The sequence below is a fragment of the Budorcas taxicolor genome, chromosome 8, assembly GCF_023091745.1.
Source record: "Budorcas taxicolor isolate Tak-1 chromosome 8, Takin1.1, whole genome shotgun sequence".
Taxonomy (NCBI): Eukaryota; Metazoa; Chordata; class Mammalia; order Artiodactyla; family Bovidae; genus Budorcas; species Budorcas taxicolor.
Genome location: NC_068917.1, coordinates 30,865,088 through 30,877,391, shown reverse-complemented (window position 1 = coordinate 30,877,391; position 12,304 = coordinate 30,865,088). Strand labels below are relative to the sequence as shown.

General features: G+C 41.4%; 1 protein-coding gene across 1 annotated transcript in view; it reads right to left on the bottom strand.

Annotated features, from left to right (window-relative positions):
* BNC2 (basonuclin 2) overlaps positions 1-12,304 on the bottom strand; it is a 315,782-nt gene that overhangs the window by 268,875 nt on the left and 34,603 nt on the right. The window contains exon 2 of the mRNA XM_052645134.1: positions 6,315-6,398. Coding sequence (XP_052501094.1) covers positions 6,315-6,398 — 84 coding nt within the window. The remainder of the gene's footprint in view (positions 1-6,314; positions 6,399-12,304) is intronic.

Below are 12,304 nucleotides of genomic sequence, written 5' to 3'. Positions count from 1 at the left end.
ATGTTCAGAGACCACAAAGCCACTCTCTTCTTTGACGGCTGGTGACAAGTCGTCCTCTGAAGGACATTCCCTAGGCACACGGACTGGATGACACCTCCATTGCTTTGCACCTCTCTGCCTCCCAGAGTAACCATGTAGAGGAAAAAGCAGGAAGGCATGAGCAACCAGCAAATGCATTAGCGAGAGCAAATTATGTGAAGTGATCTAAACTCGAAGGAACTTGGCTCCTGCCACAGGAGTTCCTAACCTTGTTGTTTTATGAAAGCACTCTTCGCCTCCACCTTCTCAGCCACTGGCATCCACTGAGTGCCTGGCCTGGCGTCAGTCCTTGGGGAACACTGAAGGACATGAAAAATACAAGCTTTTCCACAGGGATCCTTTTCAGCTGTGGTAATTTTGTTTTGCGGGGTGTTGTTTAAACTTACTACCCTCTTCATGACCATTGCCTCATTTTTAAGAGAACAGTATCTTCAAGTACAATTATCTTCTTACCCTGTTCAATAGGCACTTCCCATAGAAACACACAACATTTTGGCAACTTGGGGTGAACAGCTGTGCCCTTTTTTCTTTGTAAAGCTTTACTGAAGTGCAATATAATTGAGAGGCCAAAAGTTACAAACATTTCAGGTATACACCTTGATGGGTTTCCTTTACCTCTTTTTCTCAGGCTTAAGTAGGATTTCTTCTTTTCAGGAGCTGTTGGCTTTTTGGTTTTGTTTTCATTAGGTTTTGTTTGTCCTTGCTTTGTTACTTTTTAAAAAAAACAATGAAAAAGAGTCTTCACATTTTTCCTACTTTGAGTCTCACATGGGCAAAGCCATTTACTTAAGAGTAAAAACAATTTTTTCTTCTGAAATTCATAAACAGTAATTTTCTTATATTCATCATTTGTTTCCTAGAAAAAATAAATTCACATAATGACAGGTAGCTAAGAGGGCAGCAGAAATCGTAAACACGAGCATTGTTACAATAAGAATCCAATACTGTGGCTCTAATTTGGAAAACGCTTTCCATCAACTAGGGAACATGTGGCAGACATTTTATGGATTATTTTTTAAATGTTAGAAAAAAAAATAAAAACGCTGATCTTATTCAGGGAATAAGGGGCCTTTTCCTTTGCCAAAAAGTGTACTAGGAAAACTGAAAGGCCACCTGGGTCAGCCCACCCTATAGTATGAACATAAGCTATAAGAGCATTTTGGAAAATATTTTTAAACTGAGATGAGAAAAAAATCAATATCAATACAGATTCCGAGCAGATGCAAGAGGCTTCTGTGCATGTTAGTGATTATGTGTGTGGCCTACACAGGCTAATTTCAAATGCCTCCAAAACTCACTGTACATTCTCTTTTATAAACTATTTGGGATTAAAACTAGGACCTTATCCATATCAACTTTGACAATGGATACAAATATAGGGTAGGCTAATCAAGCCAAACAAGTTGAATTTTCCCCCTCATGGATGGCTTTTTAGGTCTTAAATGACTACTGAATTTTACCAGACATGCTACACTTAGTGTTTTGACAGTTGTTTATTAAAACTACTTTCCGAAGAGTCCACGGAAACCACCAGTCTAGCTTTTATCAGAATTGAGACCATCAGAGAGAAGTCGCGATGATGGTATACTTGCAGCAAGCAGACAACAATAGGAAACTCTAAGCACTCCCAGAGTTGCATCAAATTTTCCATGGACCAAAACTAAAATGAAATCGTTCAATTACTGAGAGGTAGATAAGTAAAATAAACAACTAATTTCATACAGCGAAGTTGAGAGAAAGTCATATGGACCTCATTCTGTTGTCTCCAAACACATTTTATCGGAGGGGAAAAAAGGAGCTGAATCAACTTTAAACTCTCATGTAGGGATGTATTGCTTGTGTGTCCCTGGCAGATGTGGAAAGGAGATGAAATGGGCAGGGGAGAATCAAATATCCCATCGCTGCAGGTTTGCTAAGGGAAAGAACACTGCAAAGATCTCACATCTGGCAATCATTTGTCAATAGCTGGAAAGAGAGCGGCAGGAAACTTTCTGGCTCTTGGAGAAGATGAAAAGACAAAAACCATGTGTCTCACACACACACACACACACACACACACACACACACTCCCTCTCTCCTCTCTCTGCAATGGTACAATGACTACTACACTTATTCTCCACCCCTCCCTTTCCCTCTAAATTTAATGATCTTCAGATATACTCGACTCCATGGTCAAAAACATGCAGTCACTTGACTTGTTAAAGCTGCAGTGTATGTACATTTTTCAAATAAACCCCAGGGCTGATGTTAGAAAATCAAAATCAGTCAAGCATAGACCGCCTGGTACTTTGGGCAGGAATCCTTGTGGTTTAGTCAATAAACAGAATCTGAATGAAAGACACCACAGTCACTAGACAGTAACGTTTTGAACAGTTCTTAACCTGAACGGGGGCTGGGGCATGTGGCTGTGCTTAGGGACCATGGACATGGCTGCCCGTCCCCCCAGATGGCTCCCTCACCTGTGACAGGACTGCTCAGCACAAGGTCATCTGCTGTTCCTAACACACACTCAACAAGAAAAGGTGAACTTATATTTGAGAGATGCTGGGAGTGAATTTGGGGAGGAAACAACTTGGTGGTGGTGGCTTTAAATCTATTCAATAGGGTAAGAAACGGAAAATCTCAGTTTCCGGGTGTTCATATGGATGATAACAATATATAAAATTTGCTAGCTTCATTATGAGTTCACAAAAATGACCAGCTTCGCCCCATTAGGTTTCCCACATAATAAAAAGTTTTCAAGACAACTCGCACAAAATTAATTAACTTTTCCCAAATCCTAGGAATGTAAACCTGTTTCTAGTGATCGATAGACTTCAATGGGCAGCTCAGCTTTGCCCTTATGCTGCATTTAACCAGCCGAGCGCATCCTGTGATGCTGTAAGTGAATGCTGCAGGTTGTTTAATAACCTGGCAAATTCACAGTAGCTTGTCAAATTATTACAGGAACAGTGTCATCACTAAACAAGCCTGATCACGGTTAATTACAATGCAGACTAGAGAGCAGCCACAATTGTTCATTAATTACAGGAAGCACCTCATTTAAATTTTATGGAAATTTACACTTGCACCCCGGTATGTCTGGAAAAAAAGTGATCCTTCACGCATTCATAGAGGAAAGAAGTCTGTGGTTTATGAAACATCACAGTAAATTGTGTCTAATCAGGTACTGAAATACTGGATTATTATTTACTCTAATTTTCTAAGCACTTCAGTGGTGAAAAATACCAAGTCAAACCCCACACCTGACATTTCCAACCAAGAAAGGAATTGTGCTAGGCTAAATGTAATAACACACGATGAGGTACAGTCAGACTAAAATAGTCACCTTTTTTCTGACTAACAATCAAATATTTACCAGCAACCAAGGGAGGTCTAAGGGCTTCCCCAGTGACTCAGACAGTAAAGAATATGCCTGTAATGCAAGAGACTAGGGTTCGATTCCTGAGTCCGGAAGATCCCCTGGGGAAGGGAATGGCAACCCACTCCAGTATTCTTGCCTAGAGAATCCCATGGACAGAGGAGCCTGGCAGGCTACAGTCCACGGGGTCACAAAGAGCTGGACATGACTGAGCAGCTAACACTAAGGGAGGTCTAAACTAGAATGTCCATTTCCCATAAAATAATTATATAAAAAGACAATGTGGGGGTCTGTACATCAGTTACCTCCAGAGCTAAAGAAAGTACACAGTTTCATACCCACTTCAAAAGCCACTGAAGAAAATCCAGAAAGTTAGACAGTGAACCTGAAGTCTGGACTGTCCAGCTACTTCTCTAAATCAAGTATATTAACACACACAAAAAAGCAGATAACCTTGCCAAAGTCAAGTCAGGCACAGACTTCAATGATGACAGTCACTCAAAACCAACAGCATATTCATGAAAGAGTGTCAGGGATCCTGGGATTATTAAATAATAAAGCTGCTAAGACATCTGAAATTTTGGGACCAAAGGAAAGGGTTAAAAGAAAACAGGTAAGAGGAGAAAGGGGCTCCCTGAGTCCTGAGATCTCATGTCAGCGAAAACACAAAAGCAAACCAGTTATGGGTGCCGTTATGTCTAAAGGAAAATCCTTCACAGAAAAGGATATAAACAAGCCAGAGCTCCTAAATCGAGGTGTACAAGAGGTTATTCTCAGAATCAAGAGGCCAAACAGCAAATCCTCCCGTGGTTATAATGCCTGGCCCCGCGGGAAAGTCTGAGATCCAAGCAGGAAAAGTAAACGACCCTGGCCAGTTCTACGGTGAGTTCCCTGGAGTGCAGAGTTGGACTAAAAAATAAAAAATGGCTCATTCGATAGGAAAAAAAAAAAAAACAGAATACATATACCATGGCACGAATGAAAAGGACTCTAAGCTAAAAGCTAGTCCTGGAATTGTTAGCTGGTGAGGAATATATTGAGTCTCAAGTTTATTATGACAAACATAACATGAATATGTACCAGATATCATCAGAATGTATAGAAGCTGTATTTAGAAAGGAACAGGAAAAGAGAAAAATAAATGATTCAAATGGGTCCCAGTTAATTCACCAGTGCATCATAGTTGACTTATCTTTTTACAGATTCAACTTTTCCATACTGTCCGCCAAAATGCTGTTGCAAGATGAGACATCTAACAAAATGAGCACTTTCTTTTCTTTACCCAGTAACTTGGTCTTCCTTGCAAAGATCACACAGCAATGTCAACTCCACAATATGTTTAGCTCCCTACTACCACGGTTTCACTTCAACGTGTAAATATACATTTTCTCCCTTGGTATGTCAAAGCAATAGGTTCCACTGGTCTCTTTCAGGTTTATTTCACACACCCACATCTGCAAAACCCATTGCTCTTCGCACCATAACTCAACGTTCAAAAACAGATTATCCAACAACCACCCATGACAGACCATTCCAGGTGATGAGTTTGAAGAACATCACTCGTCCCCCCAACCCCGAAGGGGTCAAGGATCAGACTACTCTTCACGAAAAGTCTTCCATCACTCGGCACATATGTGTCACAACCAAGTTGCAAGTTTCCTAAAACTGGGAAACGTATGATCACGTCTCATACTTGCCACACCTGCTTTTCTGTTGGATCACAGCCATACACCACCCAGACAGTACCAGCATAGGGCACTGCAGAGCTCAGATGGTCGTTCCGAGGCCAGGAGCAGATGTGCAGAAGATGGTGTCCCCTTCAGAGCATCATAAAAAATGAAACTTCCTACGACCACCACTTCCACCATCACACCCACTATGAAGAAGCCAATTTTTAGAACTATTCTCTTTTCTCATGCAGGGTGTCTAAATCAGTTAAAAAAAAAAAGTTTCAACACTGAGCTCACTATGCTTATCCCCTAAGTCTTAAAATTTAGCAAATGATGCCGAACAGAGGCCCTAAAAAATAGTATGGGTGTGCTCACACTAGGGAGGTGCCATCCACATGGAAACTTGAGCCTGCATTTTTGCATCATTGATACACACATTCCTTAACTATTAACAGGTACCCAGCAGTGGAGGTAGGCCTTGGGCCAAGATGTCATATTTATATTTTTAATCTGCAACATACCACTCCGCTTGTAATTTCCCAAGACTATGCAATGAATTCCAAGTCAATACTTGGATGAAAAATGTTCTTTGCTAATAAACTTAATATTACACCAGAGGACCTATCTCCCAAACCATGAAGAAGAAAGATAATATTATTAACTCCTATTTTTCTCATACAGTGCCCAGCTGAACAGCTTCCATTCTCCTGAGCTGGGAGACTCCAGAGCAGGAAGCATGGCTGGCTTGCCCATGTGTCCTCAGAGCCTAACATCCTCTCAGCATGCAATAACGATGATTTGAAAAGAGGAGAGCAAAGATTTCCAGAGTGCCTCTTACATCCTGGCCCTGTGCTAAATGCTAGGTATGTGGTAGAACATTTAATCCTCATTCGTCAGCTATTAAGGGATATCTCCATTTCACAGATGAGAAAGCTCAAGCCCAGTTAGGTTGGGTGACTTGCCAAAGGACTCATGGCAACTTGTGTCAACCTAGGCAGGCAGCATTCAGAAACCATGTTCTTATTCACTGCAGTATATATACCATGTCTTAACTTCTTGAATGAGTAAACGAATGATCTCTAATTACAGACAATTTATCCTGAAAAGGACTTTTTGCTGCACAGATGCTCCACCAACCCCTTTCAGTCCCAGCAGCTGCCAGATGGCATCTGATATATCTCAGCGTTCAGAGACCCCTGGTACTGTCACAACACCCCCGACTGATAAAACAGTAAGACTCCGACCTGGACTTCCAGCCTCTGGTCTGGCTCCTCCAGGTTTGGGCAGAAGTCTGCACCCAGCACTCTGCCAGCACATGCCACTGGGACCTGGGGGAATATGGCCGAGTTAGATGCTGGGTGTGGAGGCTGTTAAGAACTGTACACACACACACACACACAACCCGAACACAAGGACATCCCAGCTGCAGCTCTGCAACAGGCCGTCATGGCCTCATAGGGTTTGAACACTTGGTAGGTCAAATATATTGTAAACATCATACACCCAAGTTTACTGACTACCAAAAGGTAAATTCTAAGAAGAAAAAATACACATAAATATTGTTGTCCCTTGTATCCACGGCATATAGCACAAAAGCAGGCATTTCATATCCGTGGACTGTAGGAAGGAGGAGAGAGGAAGGGAAGTCGGGGGAAAGAAGGGAGGAAATGAGGGAAAGGGAAGGAAAAAAAAACAAACAAACAAACAATTTCTGCTTGAAATTGTTGGCTTTTTTTCTCTTACCTTTCTTAAATGGGAATTCAGAAAACTGCATTCTATAATGCTAAAGTTCCTTTCCACTCTTAAAATACCTGTTCAAATTTATTTTTTCTCTTCCTGATATAGGCCAATAATTACCAACATGTACTATTTACTTACTGTATTTAAATTATATTTAAGAGCCTTATGTCTGCTGTAACAGTACAAATGACAAAAAAGGTATGATTCAGTGAATGTTTCTCTGTATCTAGAATCTTACAGTGAAAGCCACTAAGATTCCCTTTCAAAACTGTTGCCTATTATAATTAGCCAATCTTATCATGAAATATTGCCTACAATGGCACCCCACTGCAGTGCTCTTGCCTGGAGAATCCCATGGATGGAGGAGCCTGGTGGGCTGCAGTCCATGGGGTCGCTGGGAGTCGGGCACGACTGAATGACTTCACTTTCACTTTTCACTTTCATGCATTGGAGAGGGAAATGGCAACACACTCCAGTGTTCTTGCCTGGAGAATCCCAGGGACGGGGGAGCCTGGTGGGCTGCCGTCTACGGGGTCGCACAGAGTCGGACACGACTGAGGCGACTTAGCAGCAGCAGCAGTAGCAGTAGTCACTTGGCTTACTTCATTTTTATTATTTTATTTTATTTTATTTTTTTAATTTTTAAAATCTTTAATTCTTACATGTGTTCCCAAACATGAACCCCCCTCCCACCTCCCTCCCCATAACATCTCTGTGGGTCATCCCCATGTTTTAAATGTTTAAGATAGAAAGGGACTTAGATTCCATTGAAACCTATTTTCTGCGTTTTATAATTTTCTCTATATCACTACTCAATATTTCCAAATATATACTACCTCCATTAATCATACAACTATCTTGTTGTTCAGCCACTAAGTCGTGTCTGACTCTCTGTGACCCCATGGACTGCAGCACGCCAGGATTCCTGTCCTTCACTATCTCCCCGAGTTTGTTCAAAGTCATGTCCACTGAGTCGGTGATGCCAGTCAACCATCTCATTCTCTGTTGCCCCCTTCTCTTCCTGACCTCAATCTTTCCCAGCATCAGGGTCTTTTCCAATGAGTCAGCTCTTAACTATCTATGTGTATTCAGATCTCAATTCATCAATCAGCTCCATCTCACCTGTGTCTTCTTTCCCTCTCAAAGGGCCCTGTCGGTGTTTTTTTAACTCCAACTGGGATCACCTATGCCCATCAATTCTCTTTGTTCAGACATCATTTTTTAGCCAAGCGTGCTGCCTTAGAAAGTATTTCCTTCTTTTGACCAACAAATCTGTTCACTTTTCTAAATTTAAACAATTTTCAATAAACTCCACCTTGCAAGTTCACTAGTGAATATCACTAACATATTTTTTAAAGAACAGTCAACTTTTCAAGCATTTTTAGGTCCAAACTGTCTGTTCCTTTCAACTCTCTTATTCTTTCTTCCTGCCTATTTCCATAAGGTGATGTCAATAGAATGAATATAGGCTGTCTTTGAAATTAATCACTCTTCATCCATGAATTTCCTCACTTAAAGCCTGAGAAGGGAAAGGAGCTCACATTTACTGAGCACTTGAAATGTGCGAGTCACTGTTTGGGTACCTTCAGTTCAGTTCAGTCGCTCAGTCGTGTCCGACTCTTTGCGACCCCATGAATCGCAGCACGCCAGGCCTCCATGTCCATCACTAACTCCCGGAGTTCACTCAGACTCACGTCCATTGAGTCAGTGATGCCATCCAGCCATCTCATCCTCTGTCGTCCCCTTCTTCTCCTGCCCCCAATCCCTCTCAGCATCAGAGTCTTTTCCAATGAGTCAACTCTTCTTGTGAGGTGGCCAAAGTACTGGAGTTTCAGCTTTAGCATCATTCCTTCCAAAGAAATCCCAGGGCTGATCTCCTTCAGAATGGACTGGTTGGATCTCCTTGCAGTCCGGACTCTCAAGAGTCTTCTCCAACACCACAGTTCAAAAGCATCAATTCTTCGGCACTCAGCCTTCTTCACAGTCCAACTCTCACATCCATACATGACCACTAGAAAAACCATCACCTTGACTAGACGGACCTTAGTCGGCAAAGTAATGTTTCTGCTTTTGAATATGCTATCTAGGTTGATCATAACTTTTCTTCCAAGGGAAAAACAGTGTCTCTTGATGTAAGGTGGGTACGTTACATCAAGAGAAACTGTTTTTTCCTTTAAGCAATCTTATGATGGTAAAGAATCTGTCTGCAATGCAGGAGACTGGGGTTTGATCCCTGGGTTGGGAAGATCCACTGGAGAAGGAAATGGCAATCCACTCTAGTAATCTTGCCTGGGAAATCCCATGGATGGAGGAGGCTGTCCGGGTTACAAAGAGTTGGACACAACTGAGCGACTTCACTTTCACTTTTCGTGGGGTATGAGGATCTACATTTTGCAAAAAAAAAAACAAAAACGGGGGGGAGGCTTTAGAGTAGGTAAATAATTAACTCAGAGGCACATGCTGGAAAGTTACAAGGCCCAAACTTAAAATGAGAACGAGCAAGAACATATGTCAAAGAAGTTAATGAAAAACACATAATCGTTGCATTTAGTGGCGTCCATTCTAGAGGCATGTGTGGATGTTTCATATGTTAGAAACAACACAGAAGACAATTAAAGGAAATGAAGAAGTAGCACCAGAAATAAAGACTTACTACTCCCCGCCCTTTGGTCCAGGACAACATAGGCAAGGTTAAAGGGGACTTCTCCTCTGACTTGAGGAATGAGCAGGAAACAGGGCCTGGAGAAATGCAGAGACACCGCATCTGTGTTGTGTCACACACAGAACAATGCTGATCCCACCCCACGATGACACATTGCGGGGCGGGGGCCAGTGAGCTGGGCTACAGTAACTCTCCCTAGGGTACAAAAGAAGAACTGGGGGAAAATTACTCTTAGAATATTTCCTATCAAAACAACCCCTCAAAAGCTTCCTATGAAACCTTAATGAAGGTGATTACTTAACTGATTACAGCAGATTCCATAGGCCAGAAGGTATATGCTACAAATGAAGTGTAAACAATACTTCATTTCATATACACAGAAGAATTCCCACTTACTTTAATATTAGTTGACCCTATCACCAAGTTTCTAGTTCCTTTCTCCCCTCACAGACGGCATTTATAAACACCCTCAAGAGGCACGGAGAAAGTTAAACAACTACAATTACACTCAATTACAACCTCAAACACTTAGAAACACACAGTTTCTAAGAGAAAACAAAAAGGTCTGTGAGCAAGTTGGGAGGAAACAGTGCCAGGCTACTGGTATGTTTCAACTCTCCAAATCACAAAGAGGAACTAAGAGGAAAGTGAGGCATGCTCCCCATCTCGGAATCCTAGAATTTCTCAGCAGAAAAGAAAATCCTTATGATCCGTGAAAATGGGCTTCCTTAAAGATGAAAAAATTTGAGATCTGAACTAAAACCACAAAGTTTCACTCATGAGTTCACCATCTAACAATACTCCCCCACCAGGCCCATCACAATTAGAGTCATTAATTATCAGAGAGGGAAAAAGTGTAAGGGAGAAGGCAAGCTATATCTGTTTCCAGTTCCTCACATCGTCCCAAGGAAAATATAAAGGATATAAAAGCTTGGTAACTTAATTAGTAATAATTTTGCACACCTAGACAATTAGGCCTTTTGATTCAGAAGTCTTAGTAGTTGGCCAGCTAGTTATAAGCAATCAAAAAATTCCTGTAAGAAATAGCAGACATTAAAAAAAAAAAAATTGGCCACGCTACACAGCATTGCAGGATCTTAGTTCCCTGACCAGGAATAGTTCCCCGCCCCCTGCAGTGGAAGCACAGAGACCTAACAACTAAACAGCCAGGGAGTTCCCCTTAACTACTTTTTACTCCACTTTAAGATACTAAAATAGGATGTGTACCTCTGCTTTCAATGCAATTAAAAATTCAAATTGATTTGGAGAATTCCAGTTTTATCCTCTTGTCTTTATGCTAATAATACTGTGCATTTCAACATCATACTTTAAAACAAAATTTACCATAATTTTCACAAAATTTTCATAGTGATTTTTATCTCTGGAAAGTAGTAGGACAAAGACGACTTTTTAAAATTCTTTTTTGGGTCTTTGTATATTTTGATCTTAAATAAAAACACTTAAGTTAAATACAAAGAAAAAACTAACCTGATCAGCTGACATTTCTAAACAGCAGGCTGAGGGTTTCATTACGGATGGTAATTGTCCAGCACTCATCTAAATTTCATTCAGCTGGTGCCCTAACAGGAAGTAAGAGGCCCTGAAAGGGACCCTCTAGCATCCCCTGGGAAGCTGGGGCTGAGTGCATATCTTCTCTCCTGTACATACCTCAAAGGAATCACGGTGTGCAAGAGAGCTATTTACAACTTACTTTGTGTATAATCAGCAGAAACAAAAGATATGACAACAAGCATAAAGGCCTCTCTCTTTCTCCTCTCAGGAGAATTCAACAAGGGAGGGCCAGTGGGCGGGCATTCACTTCAGTGTCAAAAGGGCTTCCAGAAAACACATTTTCTGTGGGGTAGGGAGGAAATATGGCAGGCTTCCTACACCTACACACCTACACACCTACACACCTACACACCTACACACACACACACACACACACACACACACACACACACACGATCTTATGTTTACTGAGATCACACATAAAGACCAGACTTCTGAAAAGAAGACAGAAAAAGGCTCCACATTGCAAACGGGAACTACCGTTCAAAATACTTAAAGCTTGTTAAGCAACTATATTCCAATAAAACAATTTTAAAAAAATACTTGAAGCTGAATGGGTGTAGCAGGTGGGTGCAGAAGGTAGAAAGGAAGAAAGAATAAGGCACAGAATTGATAACTTGAGAAAAGAAACATGTTACCAAGAAAAGGGCTTATAGAGTCTGGGGTGCTTCTTGCAAAGCCAGGGCCCATTTGAACTTTAATTTTATTTTTAAACATTGAACATTCAGGTAGGCATTTGCCTGATAGGCACTATAAAAAGTCAGAGCCTAAATAAACTAACTAACTTCCATGCCAGCTCAAGTCTTGCTGGTGAAGCTGGCTGTAAGCCCAGAGCAGTGCTGAACTGTATGTGTTTTGGTGGCTTCAGTCTAGCAATGAAGGAATGAGGCAAAGGAGATGAACCCAAGGAGAACTTGGAAAAGAACGGAGAGACAGAATTGGTTTTAAAAAACAGAGGGACAGAGAAGAGTCCCATAAGAGGACTCAGGAATATGGGCGGGTACAAGCTCCGTTTCATTCCAAGTCAGAGAAAAGCGGTAACAGCCTCATGTCAGTGGTTAGATGACGCCAAGCAACAAGAAGAAAAATTACCCAGATAACACAAAGAATTCAGGCAGACCATTCTGTGAACTGGATTTGACAGTAAGCTAGCCAGGAGTTGCTTGTGAGAAAGAGCAGATAAAGAAATAAATTAATTACCCCACACTGTAAAGACAGGGATGCATGTTAAACACTGTGCTGCAAATAAGAGAGAGGAAT